We start from the raw sequence: 20487 nt of genomic DNA, 5'->3' as shown, positions 1-20487 counted from the left end.
ATGATTGAAGTTGTTGATTTTAGGATCCCTGCCAGAAAAAAAGCTATGACCTTGGCGCTAAAATTCTTGCCGCATTACTCATAACATGACCACAACTTTATACAAAAGTTACCCCTCAATCTTTTTTTACTTTATTTATAAACGCGAAGGTCGTTACTCAACACCACTCGGTATTACAGCTATTCGCAAATATGGCGGAACCAAGTAAAGAAATTCCAACCGACCCCGCCATGGCAGCTGGTGGGGCCCCACCTACCGGTGAAGACCCCGCACAACCCTCTAAGAAAGGAGCAAAGAAAGCAGAAGCCAAAGCCAAGAAGGAAGCAGAAAAGGCACGCAAAGCCGCCGAGCAAGCTGCTAAACAAGCTGCCGCTGGATCTGCTGCCGCCGAAGATCTTGCGAAAGATAATTACGGACAAATTAAACATACCACTAAGATTGAAGCCGAAAGTGTACATCTAAGGGAGATCGGAGAACAGCACATTGGCAAGACAATCAAGGTTCGCGCATGGATTCAAAATGCACGAATGCAAGGAGCAAAGATGGCGTTCGTCGAGCTGAGAGAGGAGGGCAACTGGACAGTCCAGGGTGTTGTGAGTGCCAGCGCGGAGGGGAAGCCAGTTAGCAAACAAATGGTCAAATGGATTGGAGGGTTAAAGTTGGAGAGTTTTGTTGCGGTTGAGGCTGTTGTGCAGAAACCATTGGAGCCCGTTAAGAGTACAAAGGTTTCGAATTTCGAATTGCATCTCGGAAAGGTTTACTTAGTAGCTGCAGCGCCCGAGATGTTGGGATTGGGATTAGGACCAGCGAGCAGAGCTGTAGGCAAGTTGGATGAGGAAGAAGATCTTAGTGAAGCTGCTGCCGGTAAGTAAATAAGCTACAATGACCACTACTAATAAGCTAACATCTGTATAGGTCTCAGTGTCACAGAAGGCACCCCAACAGCCAGTCTGGCCTCCCACCTTAACAACCCCGCTATGCACAAACGAGCACCTGTCAGCCAAGCTATCGCTGACATCCGAATCGCTGTCGAGGACTACTTCTGCGACTATCTGAGAAGCCATCGCTTCAAGAAATTTCACCCTCCTTGCTTGATCGGAGCTGCTTCCGAAGGCGGTGCAAATGTATTCAGAATGCCATACTTCGATAAAGAAGCTTATCTCGCCCAATCCCCACAATTCTACAAACAATTTGAAATCGCCGGAGGCCGAAAGAGAGTCTACTGTGTTGGACCTGTTTTCCGTGCAGAGAATTCAAATACTCCAAGACACATGACCGAGGTAATGAATCCCACTCTATAAAGACGATGACATACTAATAATATTTTTAGTTCATTGGTCTTGATTTGGAGATGGAAATTGATGAACATTATCACGAAGTTTTGCACATGCTCGAAGGTGTCCTTCTCTTCATCTTCCGCAACCTTGCCGAGAACTACCGTGAAGAAATTGAGCTTGTCCGCTCAATTTACCCATCTGAAGAATTCCTTCTTCCCGAAGCTGGCAAGGAAGTCCGTCTTACTTTCGCCGAAGGTCAAAAGCTTCTTCGCGAAGAAGGCCCCGAAGAATTTAGAAATGTTACCGACACTGAAGATATGAGCACACCCCAGGAAAAGGCCCTCGGAGCACTCGTTCGTAAGAAGTTTAACACCGATTTCTATGTCCTCGACAAGTTCCCAGTCGATGCCCGTCCATTCTACGCGATGCCGGATCCCGAAAATCCTGCCGTCACCAATGCATATGATTTCATGATGCGCGGACAAGAAATTTTGAGTGGTGGTCAACGATTACATTTACCAGAGCAACTGGAGGAAGTAATTAGATCCAAGGGCTTGGACCCCAACCAACCTGGTATCAAAGAATATGTCGATGTATTTAAGAGTGTCGGTGTACCACCTCACGGTGGCGGAGGAATTGGTCTGGATAGAGTTGTGGCTTGGTATTTGAATTTGCCAAGTGTGCATTTGGTTTGCGATTACCCAAGAACACCAAAGAGATTAAGTCCTTAGATTTGTCCTTTGAAGAATATAAGATTCGAGAATGGCATTTTTTTTGAAGATACACAGAGTTCACCAAACTTAGAATCAAGCTATGTGTTTCCTATTGCCAACGCGTGACGATAACCTTGAAACAATAATTGAATCATCTTCGGCATGGAACATTAATAGACAGACTACAACAAGAATCACCAAGAGCTCAGTAATTCTTGAGTAAAGGAAAGATTAATGAACAGCTCGAAATTTCCACTACGCTTATTGGGCCCTGAATAAAGTCAATATTTACAGGAACTTCTTCGAGAAGCGCTCTCGTGTTCGCTCGACATTCTAATGTTATAATGTACTGTGAATACCCAAGTTGATATTAGTATCGCTAAAAGGATTTAATGGATCGTGACCCTATTTTCGCAATCTGCAAGGCAAATAAGCATTTCACTCGTACCGATTCCATCGACTCACATGCAAATTGATGATCTCATTATTTTTGAAAGTCAAAGTGGAGAATGGCCAACCCCTCGCTTAATGTCTACTTTGCAACACGACACAAATACGCAAACGAACCTTCCAGCAAACGCCCACATACCCCCGATCCAATTTCTCGAGAGCGCAAGTTTTCTTTTGTAAATGTATGGGGCGCTTCTTCACTGCACCTCGCTTAGCAATTCGTCGTATATACAATTCGATTGGTGACGCTGTGTTGATTAACAAAGCGAAAACTGGGGGTCGAACGAGTGGAGAACTGCGGCGATTTGTGTTAATTCCAATATGTTAATACTTTTTGTGATAAATAGCTTGGAGGTGTTAGCGATTGGGGTCAATGATATCTGTAGATTAAATCTTAAACTCCTTATGATGGGTTTGGATTTGTTTGTAGGCGGAGTTTTGTTTTATTTTTATTTTATTTTTTCCACCCTTATTTACTTAATGGTAATAAGGGGGAGTGTTTTCATCTCTATTATTCTGGAGTTACTGGCTACTGGTATCTTTCACTCTTTCTGTTTGCCCGGAGATCTTGTGTGCGGGAAGAGTGCATTTCTGTTCATTGGTTTAAATGTTGTTGGGCAGGAAAGAGCAGAAATCACCGATACATTCATCACGTTACAGTTTAAACTCTTCATCAATGTTAACGTTTAGATGTACTTATCTATCTTTTAGTGAGCTTCCAATAGTGACAAAGTCTGAAAAGTGAACATATTATCGGATACACTGCAATACAACTAATGAGAGATTTCACAAAATTTGCACTTCATCGTTTCAGTATTCATAGGCCGCATACCATTTAATAGACATCCCCAGACCCGTAACATTATGTAAGCATCAGATTGTACGTATATATGCTAGCATGTTGGAATGGAGGATTGTTGCAGGACTGGTTCAATGATCAACCGGGAGTACCGGCTTGAGTCTGAGAGATCATTTGGAAAACGTCAACGAGATCTAATTTATAGAGTCCAGATTCTGCAAATCGGTTCACTTCGTCACCGATAACCAAAAGTAAGTCGACTCTGGAGTGGAAACTTAGATATAAGGAACCATTGATATGTCATGCAAAGTGCAACAAATCGATCAAAACATTTGAAGTAATCAGCAGGGGTGAACTTTGATATTTCTATCATGCGGTAACTGACAGTATGGCAAGTTCCAACTCCCTGATCAAATATACGCATAAAGCTACCACCAAAATCCAGCTAGATGCTCTGTTCATCCAACTTCCTTTTCCTCCCTTGTTTGAGCTTTCCTAAAACCTGCGACTGAATGATCCACCCACTATCCATAACTCTTCTCACCGTAGCCAGACATCTGTGTCTCTTTGAGCCTCGCAATACCAACTTTGTCTCTCGCCTCTCTCTCGTGAGCTTTCTTATCAGACTCTTTATAAAATCATCCTGCATATTCATTCTCTGAAATTCAGGTAGTTTTGCAGGGAAATGAAAATTGCGGCCCTGGAGTTCATCATCTGAACTTGCATCTGACGACAGAGGAGTGATGGGTCGAAGGAATTTTCGAGGTATGTGCATATCAGTCTCCATGTTTGAACCACTCGAAAGAGATGAGGTAGATTTTGTGCCCGAACTCCAGCAGCCTGTGTATTTTGTCTCTGGGTTCATTGACATGATAGATCCTATAGAGATCTCTAATGATGGTGAATATTCTTTGATCTCGATGAGCACTCTGGTAGAAACACGATTTTGACCAAGAGCACATATGTTTTCATGCGTAGCTGTGATCACCGAGCTTTGAGTTTTTGTTCCTGAAATTGATGGCCTTCTTTTTCTAAATCTTGCCAAAGATACAGTAATGGAGGAAAGCGACCTTTTGAGAATTGTGCCTGGGTCTTTCCTTTTTGGTTTCTGTAATTTATGGGGCTTGGGAGCCGGCATCTTTGGATTCTACAATGGAGAAGTGAATGAATTTCAATGAGCGTGAATGCGTAGATACTTGGTGTGGTTGTACTTTTTCGGCTTGTGGAAAGCGTGAATATCAATTTAATAAGTAACAAGAAACAGGAATTGACCGTACTAGAATCTTGAGATGGCAGCACGGCACCACATAATAAGTACATCGTACAACAAGTTCAATTTTCCAAAAATGGATTGGAACCAAAAAATAAATAAATAGCCCATTTTCAACTTGCTTCTGCAGCGCATAATAGGGTGTGTCATATTTAGAGACTTCAATGATTTGTCCGATTCTCGTCATCCCACGTGAGATTACCTCCTTCATCTTGGGTTTGTTCGTCAAGTAGATTTCATATACAGCACTCCATCATATGTCCACCGTCACTATACAATGACCTTAAAAGCTCATCCTCACACATAGCCTCTTCCAACTCTTCAGCAGAACATTCCCAATCACCATCACCGGTATCCTGGTACTCATTCTCATCTCTGTCACTCTCAAATCCACTCACATCATTATTATCGACATCCATCTCACAGTCACTACTGCTGTCGCTCCCATGCCCGCCCCTCGAAAGCCACATCATGTAGCGTTCAAACCCCTCTCCATTCCTCTTATCCATTTCTTCGAACTTCTTCTCCATAACTTCATCTTCATCATCCGAAATCCGTCCAAACTTTCTATTCTCTATTTTTCTCAAGTTATTCTCAAGAAACTCATACTCGTGGTCTAAATTTTGATTCGTTCTTTCGTCATCCTCTTCAGATTCAAGGACGCTAGCGCACGAGTGGCCATACGTTTTATCTAGCTCTTCTTCCGTTTGTTTTGCACCGTCATCTGGCGACTGCGATAGTGAGTTTTCTGAGTTTTCTGACATGTCTTCAGTACAGCAGATGTCGCAGAGACAAAGAAGACCACCGTCCATATTGAATTGTGCTAATGCTGAGAAGTCTGGAGGACTTAATTTGTATTGGAATGTTTTGGCTGAAATCTCGTGTGATCATTTTTAGAGTACTTTCATCTGCTTATATGGTTAGGGTGGAAGTGGTGGAAAGGTAATTATTGATTGGATCACTTACAAAAAGAAATTTCCTAAAACCAATGATGAAAGAAGCAACTACGTGTGAAGTAGATTGAAAGAGCTCCACATCAAGCATCAAACATCTCTGTAATTTGATTCTTGCCAACTGAACCCTGATACTCGATATGTAAGGCCATGAAGGCTGGGATGCTCTAAGAAGTACAAAGAAGTTTTATGGTACATTGATAGAGAGGTTGACTACGGGCTTGTTCAGAATGTATTGTGAAGTCTAACTGACGATTAGTTCAAAAACAAGAAACCGATATAACATAAAGGGCAAAACCTAGTTGTTCCGCCGTGAAAGCGAGTAGATGTTAAAGATTATTATCTATGTGAGAAAGTCTCCTTATTCTCAGATATTGCCTGTAGTAAAAAAACATACTTAGGATCAAAGCGGCTTTTATTCCTTCCCGTCATCTCACCCCTATCTCATAGTTTTTGAGAAGCCTATCATTCGTAGTCCATTTTTTATTCTTCCATGATCTCCTTTGCGGGAATATGTCCTTTCTTATTTTATGATGTCTTCTGAATTATTGGGCCACGAGCGATCGAATCAAAAGCATTTCAGAATCCGGGAATTTTGCATTTCTCAAGAACTAGTAAACTGATCTTAAAATTCGTTTGCATTTTTGCCAATCTATAGAACAACATCTTTAGATAAAATATCACTTAATGGAAGGAATTTTTCAATAAATGAATTTCCGTATCCATTAAAGTATCGTTGATGTTCACTTACATCCATTTTTCATCATCCTACTCGAGCCACCCACAATCCTCGATCTGACACCAGTGAAAAATCAAGTGTTCCACCAAGGATTTATCTATCTCGCAAAAGAAACTAACTCCTCTCACTATTCTACTGATGGTTTTATGCTTCAGTGTTCTCATCATCATTCGAAATCTGCTCATTATGCTCCTCGATAATAGACGGAAGACCAAAGGTCAGACACTTCATTCGTTTGATTCTTGCTCATAAGTCTCCCAGTCGATCGATAAATGCTCTGAGTTTTAGTATCAATAATAGAAAGGGGCATAGGTCGGAGGTGCGCGCTTCTCTTCATTATAAATTTCTAAGCGATGTAGCATGTTAGTAATTTCATAGTATCTCTCCGAGTAAAGTATTGTTCCTTCTGCGGAGCGTATGAGGATGCGTGAAGCAGATATGGCCTGGATGAAGATCTGAAGGTTACATTTCCTCGTCAGACCGATTTCAAGGGAGGAAAAATGGAGAGGTAGAGGTTGTATTTGTAGCCTAGTGTGAAAAAATGAGTTAGTTCGTAGCACCGGTAATGGCTTTATCAAGAAGCGAGGAGGAATATTTCGAAACTCAAAGCATGTGAGAGAAACGATATATATTGATAAATGGCTTACAGTGTTTCCGAAACCATGAGCACCTTTTCCTGTATGATTCCCAGCAGAAATGCTCGTGGGTCTCCTAAAGCTCTTGCCAAGCAAATGCTATCTGCGCACATACTATTGATTGCTTCAATAGGAATCCCTGATTATGTTAGCCATTGATCCATCCTAAAACTGAGAGTGGATTCAGTCTGCTTACCCTGTTTCCGACGCACAATTAGGTCTATTATTGTTTCCAAACGATGCAAAAAGAAATGCAAGTCGTCAATAACAAAACCAGAGGTGAGATTTTGCCGGATGTAAGGAGCGTTCATGTGTAGATGCGATCTCCAGGTGTTTAGCTCCATAGACTTAGGGCAAGTTTTGAAGTTCAAAGCTAGGTAGCCAGGAAAGTATCGGGATGCGAAGCTAAATAGAGATTCTTCGGTGAGATCTTGGAGTGTCGTGAGGATGGAATGTTGAAGAGCGAAGGGAAGCGCTGTGCTGCACTCATAATCATCTTCGTAAGGACCAAGGAAAGGTTGGAAAGGACCGGATTCTGGTGAAAAGTTCAACATAAGATCGGGACCAAAGGGTTCCCTAATTGGCAAAAAACGTAGACGTGTTGAATGCAATTTTCTAATCCTGCCAGATTTGGTGATACGCGGCTTATAATATGGCTGGTGGTTCAATCGCCAGATATCACTTTCCAATGCCTCTCCTAATGGTGGAACATTGATAAGTCTTCGAAAAGCAGGATCTTGCTGTCGCTCAAAGGAGGCGCCCTCGAAAAACCTAGTTATTTCCGAATTGGGATGGAAGTATCTTGCGGTCCACATATCCTTGACTAGATCACACATATGTTTGAATGAAATTCCATGTAGATGTTGTTCAATGTATTGAGGATCGAAAGATTTCAATAATTCGTCTCGATTCTTCTTTTTGTCATAGTGAAGGAGGTCACCATAGGACATCAATAAGAAGTCTTTGCGAAATGCCAGGAAAACAATGAGTCTTTCGGTATGTACTTGAGGGTTGAAATGTAGTTTGGGAACGCGAAACAGGGAATACATCTTGTTTGTGGAATCTAGAGGGGATTGGCAAGTCAGAATTTCAATACACATGATGAATTTAAACGATAACATACCACTTAGATTGGATATCCGACGAGATAAATTCAACTTGCACGTAATACTGCAAAGCTGGAGAGAAGTGTGAGAGGGAAGGAGAGGGAAGTAAATCGAGGTGGCAACTGGTGCAAAAGGGAGAGCAACGGTGACTTCTAGATAAAACCGACTTGAAAATATTAAAGACTCAAAATTCGCCCTCAAAGTATTTCTCTGGATTCTACCGGGAACTTCTCGGCGGTCAAAGACTTTACCCAGCCATAGAAAACAGAAGGGAAAGAAAACCACAAATCTTATCTACAGACTATTTCTCGCAAGTGAATCTATTCAATAAATTCGCGTTATCCACGCTAGCCACTAGCACGTGGTCATGTAGTAATGGATAGAGTAGAGAGAGCCACCTGAGTAGAAACTGGAATTTTCAGATCAATCAATAGAACCAAAGATCCTTTTGTATATGCTTAACTAATGAATTAGACTACCTGCGATGTCCACGTTAATGTCCAATTCTCCATAGAGTAACTAGTTAAGAGTCTCCCTGGCTTTGAATATGTGGCACAACTCGTTTGACCTCCATTTCACAACCCTTATAGCGGCATGTATCTCAGAACTTCGAGGAGTTGTTTCTTTCCCATTATATCTTATCCATTTATCAATTCGCAATATTCGTATCCATCATCAATCATCGCTTGCCTAGAACAATTCGCCACTCAAGTCATCGAATCTCAATCTCAATCTCGATCTCTCAGAACGACTACTGCACTCAGCATTCATTGAACCGCCTTGTTCGAAACTGTGAATACCATGGTTAGCATTATGACTCTTGAAGCTGCTATTGGTAATTCGTATGAAACGGTCTTGATCATATGTTGTAGCTGTAATGCCGAAATTGAAATCATTCAATCGATGACTTGCAGGAATGGGAGGAGTTGTACCAGTTGCGGAATTTGTAGCAGTCGAAATTTCTTTAGCCAATTTCTGAGCAGCAAGAAGACGAGTAGCTTCTTCAACTGAGATTCTTCTCGCTTTAGACTCATCAATTGCAGCACCCTTAGCACGAAGAAGATTCTCTTCCTTGATAGCAATAAGAAGAGGGCCTTTATCGCAAGTATTAGCACGGTCTCGAGAGTGATTTTGCCAGCCATCTACGGGAATCTCACCGTGATTGATAAAGGCAATGTCACTTGGCACTGGAGTGGACATCTTGAACTCATCCGCAAATTTCTTAAGGTCATCGAACTTGGCGGCCCTATCTTTTTTCAAGTCTTTGGGAGCCCTGGAAGAAGCAGAGAGTTTTCCAACACGGGGAGCATGGAGCGCGGAACGGTTCTTAAGCTTTCCAAACCGACCAAGTTCGAATTGCGGAGCCTCCTTCAACGTGAGACCGTCAGATTTTGGGGGACCATTGAAAACAGTTTGGCCATTTTCGAGAGAAGCAAGAGATTCTACAGGCTTTGTTTGACTAGCTTTCTCCAAGGAGAGAGAAGTAGCTGGCATAGTAACCTGTTCTTGGCGTTTCGATTCAACTTGATTCTTGCTTTCCTGTTCCACTGTTAACAATGCCGGTTTATATACTGAAGCTTTAAGGTCATGCTCATTCTTTGGACCAGTTTTTGAGACAAGCATAGCTTGTAGAACAGCCTGATCTCGCAATAATTGGATTCTCTTCTTTTTTTGTTGCTCCAGTAACATTTCTTGCATGGCTAGCATCGAGTCTTCTTGAACAGCATGTCCAACATCTGAATTGCCTTGTTGCAGCGGAACCTCTTCCCAAGTGGGAAACAAAGCCTCTTGGGATTTAAGACCTTGAGATTTTTTGGTTGCCTTTTGAAGATTTTCATTCCACAAATCGACATTCTCATTGTTTAATTTTGGAAGTGAGGCCAATTGCAACTGGTGTTTCTCCAAGGTATCGAGCAAAGCATTAAAGTCCCCACCGCGTCGTTGAGCACCTGGTTGAGCTACTCGATGACTTCGAGTCGATGGGTGTTTTCTATTTCTTCTCTTTGAGACAGAGGCACGAGGTGGGCTAACTGGGACAAGAATATTATTTTCATCACCAGAAGCGAGTGAAACGTCGACCGCAGAAGCAGCATGAGTTACAGGAGCTGTCCAAAGAAAATCTTGACGATCGCGAATGCTTTCGCTCAATGATTCATTGTCTTTAGTGTTTGCATGATCATTCCCTGACTCTGATTCTGTAAAAGAGATAAAATCAGACGCAATGATAGTATTTTCCCGTTCGCGAAGATGTCCTGGTATATCTGTCGCCGATGTAGCGAAAGATACGCGCTTTGTTGATCTCGATGGTGGACTCAAATTTTCAGATTGATTAGGAGCCCAATCAGAATCATCGTCATCTCCTAGGTCTGAATCGCAACATCCGTCATCTGCGGCAATGCTCGATGTCTGCTGACGTCTATATCCCATTCCACTTCCACAATCTGCACTAGAGATGGATGGTGATTGAAATCCATGTCTACCTCCACTACTGAAGATATCGTGGGTTTTGCGGTTTCGATAATTGTCAAGGGTTCCCTGGATGTAAGGGTTGCCTTTTGAGGTCGATGCAGTAGTATCAAGCTCCGGAAGTAGACTGCTTTGTGTACCTTGAATGAGACGCTCGGAGGTTTTCGAATCAACAGGACACAAACAATTGCCTGACTTTGATAGATCACGCTTTGCATCTTGCTCTATAATATGCTTACGAACAAACTCTGCGCGTTGATCCGCTGTCATGCCTTGCAGCTTGTCGTCGGAAGGTAAGCTGAAGAAGAAAGCTTCTGGATTACGAGAATTCATGAAGTCTATTGTGCGACCAGCAAGGTAGTCCAAACACTGGCTGTATGTCCAAGGTTGTTGCAAGGATAAAGCTGAATTGTTTGACTCGGTTTTCATACTTCGATACATAGGAGGATCTGGGCAATGAGGAAGTGGTTTGTACGAGAAAGGTGACAAATCAGTACGTGTAGTGACCTTAGATGGAGGGTTGTTGACGTGGTGCTCAGAGGGGCGGATGTAGACGATTGTCTCAAGCTTTAAGATATCCTCAGCAGTCCAGTGTTGCACACCACGAGATAACTGATATGAACGTTAGTTCATTTCGTGGACAAAGACGAAGACGAAGAGAAGGATGCTTACGATGTCTTCACAGGTTTTGCCTGAAATAGTTGCTATGCTTGACTTGTCACTGTTCCTAGTTACTTCTGCTGCGGCGTTAAAAACGGCTCGCTGCAGAGCAAAAGAGGTAAGATTGAGGCAGCGACTGATCATGGAGGTAAGCATGTATCCGTTTCGGCTGAAGTTCGCATAATGTTTGAGGCTGAGGAATGGTTGACCGGCTTGAATACTTTGCTGTGCTTCTACCAGCGCTTGAATTGATTGCGGATGGCGCATGCTTTGTCGAAGAATCTCTACTTGCTGGAAGAGTTTTTTGCGTTCCGCTAGTTCCATATGATAGTATGATTTCTGGTATAGCTGGAGGAAGATCTCGAACTCAGCCATACTTGGAAATCCTGAATTTTCAATGATCAACAAATCCAAGTATGTCAATCGTGGAGGTGGTACGAAAACATCTTCTTGGCCTTGTTCAACGCTGCAGGACACAACATTGGTGGACTTACAAACATGATCAGATGATGATGTTTGTTGAGCAGCAGACTTTTGGGGAGGAAGGGCAGATTGGGTAGTAGGAATAGGGAAAGGGTTGGCGGGTTGGTGAGGAGCGTCAAGAGACTGATCGGAAGGTTGGCGTGTCATTCTGCAGTAAGTCATACAGTAGGTGCTTAGGTGCTTATCGATCTCTGTAAGTTGGATTGATCAACTGGAGTTTCAACTTTCCACGTCAAGGGCTCGAAGTTGAAGACTTGTGGAAGCTTGCAAAAGGATGGAGGTTTTGTACAATGTCAAAGAAGGGGTAGTCCAAAAACTACAGTTATTGTGACAAGCACAACAACAATAGATTTGCAAGTTTGTCGAAAAAGAAGTTGTTTGTTAGAAGTATAAGTAAAAGGTTTGTAGATCGAAGTTGAGAATCGATGAGAAGAGGAGTGTTTATTATGATTCAAGATTGCTATGGGGTCCGTGCAGGGTCGAGCCATAGGCAACAGGAAGGTCAATCAGGTGTCATAAGTGTCATAATTTGAATTCACTATATCCTCGGGTTCTTCCGGGAATTGTCAGGTCGGAGATGAGTTCTGTATGAATAATTTTGGGCAACAGACAAACAGAGATGAGTGCTACTGGTTATGAGACACTTCACATGACTCGACTTCAGTTTTTAGACAAACTAGTTGGTCTACTTTGATACAGACAATGCACATACAGAGAGAGAGAATGCATGACTATTAGGTAGGTTTTCGATATTCTTGAACGTAAAGGCCTAGGTTCTTAACACCTGCAAATTGTATATTCATGCTACGTGATGGAGACAGATGAATGATTAAAGTATATCAGGAAATCGACAAGGGCAGCATAGACAAATAAGACATGCTTCATCAATTCACTGGACTTGATATTGCAAGACTACCTTCCTAATATGAAAACAACACGGGAATCATTGATTGCCACTAATCAATTTAAATTCAAAGCAATTCACATCTTTGAAAATACAACTTCAAAGACAAATGTTTCATACTACACCCTTATACTCGTACCATGGTGAGAAGGAGAAGATACAATAGAACTTATTAGGCATGCAATATCCCCGCTCGAGGCTATTCATTCAATGCCCCTCAGTCCCCCCACCCTCATGCCATGAAGTTTTGCTCGAAACGACTAATTTTCAGGTCAAACTCAAGATATCATTAGTATCCTCAAACTTGGATGATAGATCACAGTGTAACATCTTCCTTTATAGGACACCAGATGATTTCATTGTCTCCTAATTTACACATCATCCATCACGGGAACGAATGCCCCGTTCAACCGATCTATCATAGGTTCGATCTATGGAAGTTCCCAGTCATCATGCCCCCCATCATACGTTTCTCCCATTTAGTGTTTCTCGGCTGGCTTTGGGGTCTTTGCGTTTGGGTTTCTAGGGTCGTTCTTGAACTCCTCGCCTATGATAGCCATTCTTGTCAGCATCTCTTCACAAGCATATTTTTACGGTCCATGTTCGCAGACACGCAATGGAATAGACGTACTGTTGGACATTGCGATAGCAGCAGAGTTGATTCCGTACATGATGACGGCACCTAGTTCCCCAAGTAATATTAGCCCATAGTTCACGCTCTAGCCTTGCCGTTCCTCCCCAGTTTCAGATGCTTTCGACCTTCGCATTTCGTGATATACCCGGGATGATTGGCTCTCAAAGTAACATACCGGCAACGAAGAAAGGAGCCATTGGCTTTGCTAGAAACACAGTTTTGTCAGTAAACATTACTTGGAGATCGGAAAAGTGCGGAACGAAAGCTTTTCACAGCTTGCGATTGAATGGCTTCACATACCGACAGGCGCAGGGAACTTCTTTCCTAACCAAGACATTGTGATTTTGTGCTGTGGGATACGATTGAAAATGTACCGGAGGACTGATTGGAGGTTAGACGGTGGTGATGTCGATAATGGGTAGTGAGGTCGACTATGGGAATGGCCGCAACAAAGTAAGGCTAGAATGTATTTGGGTTAGTGGCATATCACGTTTTCCCGAGAAGCCAAATGCCTGAAATATGAGGCTCAAAGCTTACAGTTTCCTCATTCGGTTTAGTCTTTGATCATTGGCCTGTCTTCACGTGGACCCTTCACGTGTGTCGGTATCTTCAGCTTGACTTCCCTTCCCCCATACAAATCAAATGGATACAAGGCGAAATCTCAATCTTGATTGGTCTCCGCAAGAAACTCTAAGCCGCCCGTACGCCCGCAGACCCTCATCCGAAATGGAGCCACCACATCCTTGCTTTACTCCTCACTTTCGTCACTGCCCAGCTGCAGCTTGGTTGTCCTGTTTTCCTCTTTCAGTTCATTCACCAATTCCTCTCTTCTCTCACATCACACCTCCAAAACATTGTAACCACACAAAACTTTGAACCAATCTATTTCTGCACATACAATTTGGATTCTCTCCCGCTCGAGCTATTCACCATTTGATAGTCGTTTTTATACTTTAAGACGGACAAAACAGCCAAAAGTGCGGGGTATTAGACAAGCTTGCTCTTGTTGGATTCCATTTTAGCCAATTATATGGTTTCTTGTGCGCCGAACTTGTTGAACCTAAGCCAAACCTACTTTGCAGCTTCCATCTTCCTTTGTTTCTGTTGATTGCATCTCCGAAATAGATAGGAGAAATCAAGAACGATTCTTTAAGAGAACATTGAATACCATTTCTGCTTTGCATTCGAAAAACGAGCGAGACGAGACGAGACGAGACGAGAAGAGGTAAATAAACCACGGCAACGACATCATACCCGCGCTCTGGAAAGTACGGAGATACAACATAACCCATTCTACGACAATTGGATGACAATTGGAGAACAAAACCTCAATTCTTCAATTAACCAAGCGACATTCCTTCCATCACGTCTCCAAGATTGTGGAACTTTCAATTACGAAAACGGATTCATCCTTCAACCAATCCAACAATTTCAATAATCGTTACATCTATTGACCACACCAACAATCAATCAAGAACCTCAGAATGTTTACACGACGAATCGCACGCAGCTCTATCACGAGTCAACCTCTTAGAGCCTTCACGACTACATCTACCTCTCTCTCTCGTACACCAGCCCTGTCAAATATCACCCCTCAAGGTGTGGCCTCATTCGATGCAAAGCAGAAAGAATTTCGAGAAAGAATCGCAGAACAACATCGTAAGAAAGAAGCTGCAAGTGAGTCCAAACTGTCCTCCCAAGCTCAAAACTCTGCTTCGGCGGACCATACACTAAATGGAGTAGAGCACACGAACGAAAATGGTGAGAAGAAAGGAAAATTAAGTAGTTTAATTTATGGCACTCCTGAAGGTCGTGAGATGGAAAAGGAGATTGAACAGAGTTTCAGTCAGGTTTTGGCTAGAGGCAAATATGTACACTCGATCGTGTTTCATGAGGTCAAGCCAGATAAGGTTGATGAGTATGTCCAACTGGTCGGGGAATGGTATCCCAAGATGGCGGGAATGGAAGAGAATAAAGTACACTTAGTTGGAAGTTGGAGAACAGAGGTTGGAGATTGTGATACTTTTGGTACGCTCCAATCCTCGTTTACCCTTGAATTTATTCCACCTACAGACGCTGACAGATAAATGATTGTAGTTCACATTTGGGAATACCAAAGATATCACGGTTACCATGACTCCCTTCACAGTATCGCATCACAGCCTGGCTTCCAGGAATTCGACAAGAAACTCAAGTCTCTCATTACAAAGAAGAACGTTTCTCTTATGCAAGAATTCTCCTTCTGGCCAACCACTGCACCCCGTGACCTTGGTGGTCTCTTTGAATTACGCTCGTACACATTGCATCCCGGTAACCTCTTAGAGTGGGAGACTCATTGGCGCCGCGGTCTAAAGGCTCGCAGAGAAGTCATGGAAGGCGTTGGAGCATGGTTTGTACAAATCGGAGAATTAAACACTGTGCATCATTTGTGGCAATTCGCGGATTTAGAGGAGAGAAAAAAGAGAAGAGAGCAAAGCTGGGAGATAGAGGGCTGGGGAGATACGGTTCACAAGACTGTGCCATTGATTCAAAATATGAAGAGCCGAGTGTTGATTCCAATGCCATGGAGTCCAGTTGCTTGATCTAATATTTGCATGGATAGGACATCAGAATCGGCGGGAGAATTGAACTTATGCATTAAACGTGAGCGTTGCGGATACCAAGGCAAATTTAGTTACTGAAGTGCGATATTGAAGCGATGAAAGTTGAATGGACGATACCAAGCTCTGAACTTGAGGGACAAGATCAGCACGCTGGTTAATATATGTATTAAGAAATTGACAAAACCCAAGGAAGCTTGTAAGGAATTTAAATGCAAATATTTTAACACAATAAACAGGTGGAGTCAAGCTTGATTCTACTGGGTAATGCTGTGAGATTGAATGGAAAATTTATCAAACAAGGGTTACGCTAGCGCTCCCGCCAGTCTCGGCTCGTACCGAGATGACAAAAGTATTGCAGTATGTACTCTGTCACTCTGTATTCACATACACGACATTATACATCGATTGTATCTCATCAGCTTCAAAAGCTCTATTCAGCTCTATAAACGCAGTGGTGTTTGCTTAACGTGGATTAAGGCGCAGCACCGGCTCACTGCAAACTTTCTTGCATTTGGGCCTCCACGAAGGGGTGTAAAGGGCCGATGTCGACTTACTTCATGAAAGTTTCAGTACACGACGAGTGCCTGTTACCAGAATTTTTGATTTCTTCTCCGTTCTGTAATCAATAGCTGGGTTACCTATATACCTATCTCCAGTATGCTGCTTACCTATCCCGATAAGAATTGTGGCATAGTGGGTGCTCAAGACAAACATGAGCTTTGCTGTGCGACATTGAATTGCAACCTTTTTTTCCCCCAGTGTAATCATCTGAGCCTTGCATCAATGTTAACTTGAATAACGAACTTCTCGCAGACGTTCATTTCGATAATGATAGTCTCTATTTTCTGTCGATTCCAATTCATTACCAATCTCAAGATCATACAATGAGCAGTTACTTTCCATGCAATGGTGTTCTTCCATTCACGTACCAAGCATCTGGAATCCTCTTTGTAGAATGGATAAATCTGTTTACACTCTGTCTAGCTCCCCTCATCGTTCATATCGTTGCTGGAGTTCCATCGCCCGTCTATCTCTCTAACCCACGACCTCGTTGGCACGAGCGTCTCGGCCACTATAATCCTACTTCGATACTATGGCGTTACTTCTCAGTCATCGATCGACGAACACGGTCGAAGGCATGTAACTCTGCGAATATGGCAGCTAGTAATGCAAATTTTGAACTTCGAGTGGTTGGGATGGCTCCGAAAATATGATGCGGAAAAGTGGACGATTTTGTTCTCGCATTCCTAGTTCTCCGCATGCGGTTTGGGTTTCGAAGACCTCAGCTGAAACCACGGCGACTTCATTGCAAGGGCTGCAAGCTACTCTGCAACTGGTTAACGGGTTGAACGGAATAGCTATTCTAATACAATCTCTCTAGGAACCTTTTTTTCACCACTAGCTATATATGGGGATTATTAAGATTGCCTGCCGCAGTCTGGATATCTGATGATTATTCATACGTGGATATGGATATCGATGGCGATAGTGACGCAGATATGGAAAGTTGTGATCGATACAGCCTCACTAGCACAATAAATCCGCGCAAATCATCAACAAGCCGTACCCTTCTCAGCTTCGGGCTTCTCGAACCATTTCCAGTCTACTTGCTCGATCTCTACCCTCCCCGTAGCTGGCGTGGTATAACTGTACGGTTCTTCTTTCTGCTTCCGCTACTCGCTCTTCTGGCTCTAGCTCTCTATCTACTACCTTATAAAGCTTCATCCTACCCTCTAAATCTATTCTTCACACTTACCCAATTCCTCGTCGTCATATTCTTCACCCTACTCCTCCTCTGTCTAATCCCCATTTATACATTCTATTTCCTGACCAATAATTCCACCACCACCATTATCCAATGTACAATAAGTCTCTGGTACAAAATCTACACCGTCCTTTTATTCGGCTGCATGCTCGTTCTAGTCTTTGTTGCGGGTCTTGAAACTTGTGCGACCTCATGCGGTCTCTACACCACCACACACCCTGGCTTCTTCGCCATGGTGGTTTGTGGAGGTCTGAGTGTAGCCTGGAATAGGGCTGTGGAGGGAATGCCGTCAGATCTACCGTTTGGAGTTGCGTGGCGGAATAGTACGAGTGAGGAGATGGGGAGTGGTGTGTTTTATGTGGGGGATTTTGATGGGCGGTGGGTGAAAGATAGGGACGATGGGTGATGTAGTTAAAGTCTTTATGCCTGTTAATCTGTCGACATTTGGTGGGTGAAACTTTCAAGGGGAAAATGTGAAGATGTAATATGAGTTCTATATATATAATCTTCGGAAGCTACAGTACGAATTCTTAAGGTTCGAGCAGAGAAGAAAAGTTCCTGGGAAAACCTATCGTGTTCCGGTGATTATTACATATGGTCTAATTCGAAGAGATAGCTAAGAAGTTTAAGAGTACTGAAACGCATCACCGAAGGTTTACTCTCTTTGGAAAGCTATTCAAGTGATCGCTGGTGTGACTTTCCTGAACAGCGGTGAAAATGGTCTTATCTGCAGGCTGTTATCTCGATCAATTAACTAAAAAGGTAGGAATGTAATTGTTAATCACGGTCTATGTAGAGTTGTCTCTCTATTAATATATAGAAAAATCCTGTCCTTGAATCCCTCTCATTAACGACATATGTCACATGAAACTTGCTGAAATAAAAGCGAAGCGCCACATTTAATCTTCTCACGATGATATCTCATCGTCCATACCCCTCACATTTGGCGAAAAGAAAATGCGGTTCATGATTTCTCCATCGGCAGAATCAACTACCAATCGTTTCATCCACCCGGGCGAATGATTCACAGCCCAATCGTCAAGCTAATCACTACAAAGCGCCACCACAGATGCCCAACTCCTGAGCCTCCGGAACCTCCGATAAATCTAATCTCTTAGTTCCTTCCACTTCTCCCTCATTAACTCTCTCACATAATCCCTTTAACTTCTCCCCTACCCACTCGAAATCTCTCAATTCAAGATATATCTGCGCGCTCAACCTGACCCAGAGTACATTCGCATGCCATCCAATTTGCAGATAGGTATCAAATTCTTTGACTGCGGTTTTGTTGAGCCATACTTTGATTTTTTCTGCATCAGCGGGTTTGAATGCTGTCGGCTCGGATGTTACATGAGGCTTGTCGCTGCTATCATGCCAAAAGGGTATTGGTAGCTTGATATTAGTAAAACTTGTTTCTCTTCCGTACAAGATGGGAAGAGTATGCGTATTCAGGGTTGAAGCGCACAGATTACCGCCGATTTTAGCGAGATCAAAACAATATTGACGAATCGATGCTTCGCCGCCGCAAACGGTATTACGGAAGGATATTGCTGCGGGAATGCATAGATATGGTGTGTAGTCAATAGTTGCGACAAAGTTAAACATTGAGACGAAATAGTTATTGATATCTTCCAGAGTGTCATTCTCGGAGCTTTTGCGGTAGCCGTGAGATGTAGGAAGGGAAGTGCGGATGAGATTTTGGTTGCGAAGGGGTACATAGAAAACTGCACACGAGCGAGGGGTATATAGCCATCTGCCACAGGTTAGAATGCGGCTTTGATTAGAAGAAGATGCCATACTTGTGACAATTACTGACGAAGAAGTCGGGACTGACTGAACCAAGGTGTGTGAGATCGATGTGTCCGATACCGTGAGCACCATCAATTAAACTCAAGACACCTAGTTCTTTACATATCCGTACTAGCTTCTCCCAAGGCATGCGAACACCGGGGAATGTCAGGACCTGTTATCAACATTGTAAGATAATCATGATCAGCAGTCAAGGTGAAATGAGATGCACTGAAAGAATACATGAGGGGTAATGTCAGAACTACCGACAGTTTGAAGTGACTCCATTTGTAATACTGAGGCAACCTTACCGTATCAAATATAGCCAACTTAACTTTTGTACCCATCGTTTGTACCAACTCTACAAATTCCTTGAACTCTCCTAATTGACTCTCCTCATTAATCGGAAACTCCAATACCTGACAGTACGTCGCTACTTCTACTCCTAACATCTCTCTTACACTTTCAATTGTCTTCTCACACGCATCATATATTGTGCTGAAATAAACGATCATATCTCCTTCTTCCCATTTTAAATTTCTCAGCACAGTGTTTACCCCTGTCGTTGCATTCGGGATCAGAACCACTTCCTTGGGATCAGCACCTAGAAGAGGCGCAACGGCTTCTCGTGATTTATCAACAAGTTCCGGGAGATCATAGACGTAGAATGTATCCGGTCTTTCAGTACATTGCTTCTGAAATGCATCTTGAGCTTGTTGGATAGGACGTGGGTACGCGCCAAAGGAGCCGTGGTTTAGAGGTGTGTAGCTGGGAGAGAATTGGAAATGGGTGTCACGCATGCGATGGCCGAATGGAGGCCGGATTGTCATTTTGATGAATGGGAAGGTTGTGACAATAACTTGATTTGGTTGTAAGGGTTGTAATTGCTTCTTGGAAAGTTACCGCTGTTGATGGTTTTTGATGGTTTGATCAATAACTGTATCACTGCCAAATCGGAATCCAGGGTGAGGTGTGGCTGGGGATAGAGAATCACACGTGATTTTCGTTTCATCCACTTTATGAGCTACCAGGCTACATCTCGTTTGCAATTGCCTGTACGTACTGTCCTCGAGATCTTTGCCTTCTCCATAATGAGTCCTGTTGCGCCAGTCAATTGATTGCTTGTTAGTTGTATATCTTTGCTTGTCAAACTGAATGACGGTGGGTAATATAAATTTCCAATCGTTTGTTGGCTACATGTTGGTTGGCTCCAGTATTACTGATGCCGTCATTGCCGGCAGA

The 20487-nt window shown here is 42.9% G+C and overlaps 8 protein-coding genes across 10 annotated transcripts; 2 read left to right on the top strand and 6 right to left on the bottom strand.

Moving 5' to 3' along the window:
- The first annotated feature begins 107 nt into the window (after positions 1-107).
- On the top strand, positions 108-3085 carry Bcdps1. The gene is made up of 3 exons (XM_001560445.2): positions 108-864; positions 916-1280; positions 1331-3085. The coding sequence occupies exons 1-3, from the start codon at positions 192-194 to the stop codon at positions 2006-2008; spliced, it is 1716 nt and encodes a 571-aa protein (XP_001560495.2). The 5' UTR covers positions 108-191; the 3' UTR covers positions 2009-3085.
- Positions 3086-3590: 505 nt separating this feature from the next.
- On the bottom strand, positions 3591-4427 carry BCIN_06g02810 (hypothetical protein). Its single transcript, XM_024693418.1, has one exon. The coding sequence runs from the start codon at positions 4375-4377 to the stop codon at positions 3685-3687; it is 693 nt and encodes a 230-aa protein (XP_024549204.1). The 5' UTR covers positions 4378-4427; the 3' UTR covers positions 3591-3684.
- Positions 4428-4652: 225 nt separating this feature from the next.
- BCIN_06g02800 (hypothetical protein) lies at positions 4653-5640 on the bottom strand. Its single transcript, XM_024693417.1, has 2 exons — positions 5476-5640; positions 4653-5417 (listed from the first exon to the last, which is right to left on the bottom strand). Exon 2 carries the CDS (start codon positions 5319-5321, stop codon positions 4746-4748), a length of 576 nt encoding a protein of 191 aa, XP_024549203.1. The 5' UTR covers positions 5322-5417; positions 5476-5640; the 3' UTR covers positions 4653-4745.
- Positions 5641-6210: 570 nt separating this feature from the next.
- Positions 6211-8160, bottom strand: BCIN_06g02790 (hypothetical protein). The gene is made up of 4 exons (XM_024693416.1): positions 7960-8160; positions 7033-7899; positions 6849-6975; positions 6211-6729 (listed from the first exon to the last, which is right to left on the bottom strand). The coding sequence occupies exons 2-4, from the start codon at positions 7883-7885 to the stop codon at positions 6492-6494; spliced, it is 1218 nt and encodes a 405-aa protein (XP_024549202.1). The 5' UTR covers positions 7886-7899; positions 7960-8160; the 3' UTR covers positions 6211-6491.
- Positions 8161-8391: 231 nt separating this feature from the next.
- BCIN_06g02780 (hypothetical protein) lies at positions 8392-11962 on the bottom strand. Of its 2 annotated transcripts, XM_024693414.1 has the most exons (4): positions 11081-11962; positions 9100-11020; positions 8875-9036; positions 8392-8732 (listed from the first exon to the last, which is right to left on the bottom strand). In XM_024693414.1, exons 1-4 carry the CDS (start codon positions 11711-11713, stop codon positions 8710-8712), a joined length of 2739 nt encoding a protein of 912 aa, XP_024549200.1. In that variant the 5' UTR covers positions 11714-11962; the 3' UTR covers positions 8392-8709. The 2 variants fall into 2 exon arrangements, with proteins under 2 accessions (XP_024549200.1, XP_024549201.1); XM_024693415.1 differs by having other exon boundaries at positions 8392-9036.
- Positions 11963-12502: 540 nt separating this feature from the next.
- On the bottom strand, positions 12503-13720 carry BCIN_06g02770 (hypothetical protein). Its single transcript, XM_024693413.1, has 5 exons — positions 13627-13720; positions 13390-13548; positions 13265-13294; positions 13087-13137; positions 12503-13002 (listed from the first exon to the last, which is right to left on the bottom strand). The coding sequence occupies exons 2-5, from the start codon at positions 13424-13426 to the stop codon at positions 12935-12937; spliced, it is 186 nt and encodes a 61-aa protein (XP_024549199.1). The 5' UTR covers positions 13427-13548; positions 13627-13720; the 3' UTR covers positions 12503-12934.
- Positions 13721-13733: 13 nt separating this feature from the next.
- BCIN_06g02760 (hypothetical protein) lies at positions 13734-15990 on the top strand. 2 transcript variants are annotated; one of them, XM_024693412.1, is made up of 3 exons: positions 13734-14766; positions 14833-15117; positions 15187-15990. In XM_024693412.1, exons 1-3 carry the CDS (start codon positions 14574-14576, stop codon positions 15669-15671), a joined length of 963 nt encoding a protein of 320 aa, XP_024549198.1. In that variant the 5' UTR covers positions 13734-14573; the 3' UTR covers positions 15672-15990. The 2 variants fall into 2 exon arrangements, with proteins under 2 accessions (XP_024549198.1, XP_001560488.1); XM_001560438.2 differs by having other exon boundaries at positions 13734-15117.
- Positions 15991-18192: 2202 nt separating this feature from the next.
- BCIN_06g02750 (hypothetical protein) lies at positions 18193-20357 on the bottom strand. Its single transcript, XM_001560436.2, has 3 exons — positions 19557-20357; positions 19257-19420; positions 18193-19210 (listed from the first exon to the last, which is right to left on the bottom strand). Exons 1-3 carry the CDS (start codon positions 20073-20075, stop codon positions 18508-18510), a joined length of 1386 nt encoding a protein of 461 aa, XP_001560486.1. The 5' UTR covers positions 20076-20357; the 3' UTR covers positions 18193-18507.
- Positions 20358-20487: the final 130 nt, after the last annotated feature.

Source organism: Botrytis cinerea, chromosome 6, assembly GCF_000143535.2.
Source record: "Botrytis cinerea B05.10 chromosome 6, complete sequence".
NCBI classification, from domain to species: Eukaryota; Fungi; Ascomycota; class Leotiomycetes; order Helotiales; family Sclerotiniaceae; genus Botrytis; species Botrytis cinerea.
Note: the sequence above shows the minus strand (reverse complement) of the source record. Positions and strands in the feature narration are given on the sequence as shown.

Excerpts from the sequence above, each read along its gene's own strand:
- BCIN_06g02770 (XM_024693413.1), bottom strand. The coding sequence starts at position 13,426 with ATGTCTTGGTTAGGAAAGAAGTTCCCTGCGCCTGTCG. Across the intron at positions 13,295-13,389 it reads GAAGTTCCCTGCGCCTGTCG|CAAAGCCAATGGCTCCTTTC; the intron begins GTATGTGAAGCC and ends CTGTGTTTCTAG. Across the intron at positions 13,138-13,264 it reads GGCTCCTTTCTTCGTTGCCG|GTGCCGTCATCATGTACGGA; the intron begins GTATGTTACTTT and ends TTGGGGAACTAG.
- BCIN_06g02810 (XM_024693418.1), bottom strand. The coding sequence starts at position 4,377 with ATGCCGGCTCCCAAGCCCCATAAATTACAGAAACCAAAAAGGAAAGAC.
- BCIN_06g02780 (XM_024693415.1), bottom strand. The coding sequence starts at position 11,713 with ATGACTTACTGCAGAATGACACGCCAACCTTCCGATCAGTCTCTTGAC. Across the intron at positions 11,021-11,080 it reads GCAAAACCTGTGAAGACATC|TTATCTCGTGGTGTGCAACA; the intron begins GTAAGCATCCTT and ends CGTTCATATCAG. Across the intron at positions 9,037-9,099 it reads CATTGCCTTTATCAATCACG|GCCCTCTTCTTATTGCTATC; the intron begins GTGAGATTCCCG and ends CTTGCGATAAAG.
- BCIN_06g02760 (XM_001560438.2), top strand. The coding sequence starts at position 14,574 with ATGTTTACACGACGAATCGCACGCAGCTCTATCACGAGTCAACCTCTT. Across the intron at positions 15,118-15,186 it reads TGGAGATTGTGATACTTTTG|TTCACATTTGGGAATACCAA; the intron begins GTACGCTCCAAT and ends AAATGATTGTAG.
- Bcdps1 (XM_001560445.2), top strand. The coding sequence starts at position 192 with ATGGCGGAACCAAGTAAAGAAATTCCAACCGACCCCGCCATGGCAGCT. Across the intron at positions 865-915 it reads TCTTAGTGAAGCTGCTGCCG|GTCTCAGTGTCACAGAAGGC; the intron begins GTAAGTAAATAA and ends ACATCTGTATAG. Across the intron at positions 1,281-1,330 it reads CTCCAAGACACATGACCGAG|TTCATTGGTCTTGATTTGGA; the intron begins GTAATGAATCCC and ends TAATATTTTTAG.
- BCIN_06g02750 (XM_001560436.2), bottom strand. The coding sequence starts at position 20,075 with ATGACAATCCGGCCTCCATTCGGCCATCGCATGCGTGACACCCATTTC. Across the intron at positions 19,421-19,556 it reads AGTTGGCTATATTTGATACG|GTCCTGACATTCCCCGGTGT; the intron begins GTAAGGTTGCCT and ends TGTTGATAACAG. Across the intron at positions 19,211-19,256 it reads TTCGTCAGTAATTGTCACAA|ATGGCTATATACCCCTCGCT; the intron begins GTATGGCATCTT and ends AACCTGTGGCAG.
- BCIN_06g02800 (XM_024693417.1), bottom strand. The coding sequence starts at position 5,321 with ATGGACGGTGGTCTTCTTTGTCTCTGCGACATCTGCTGTACTGAAGAC.
- BCIN_06g02790 (XM_024693416.1), bottom strand. The coding sequence starts at position 7,885 with ATGTATTCCCTGTTTCGCGTTCCCAAACTACATTTCAACCCTCAAGTA. Across the intron at positions 6,976-7,032 it reads AATTGTGCGTCGGAAACAGG|GGATTCCTATTGAAGCAATC; the intron begins GTAAGCAGACTG and ends TAACATAATCAG. Across the intron at positions 6,730-6,848 it reads CTCATGGTTTCGGAAACACT|GCTACAAATACAACCTCTAC; the intron begins GTAAGCCATTTA and ends TTTTCACACTAG.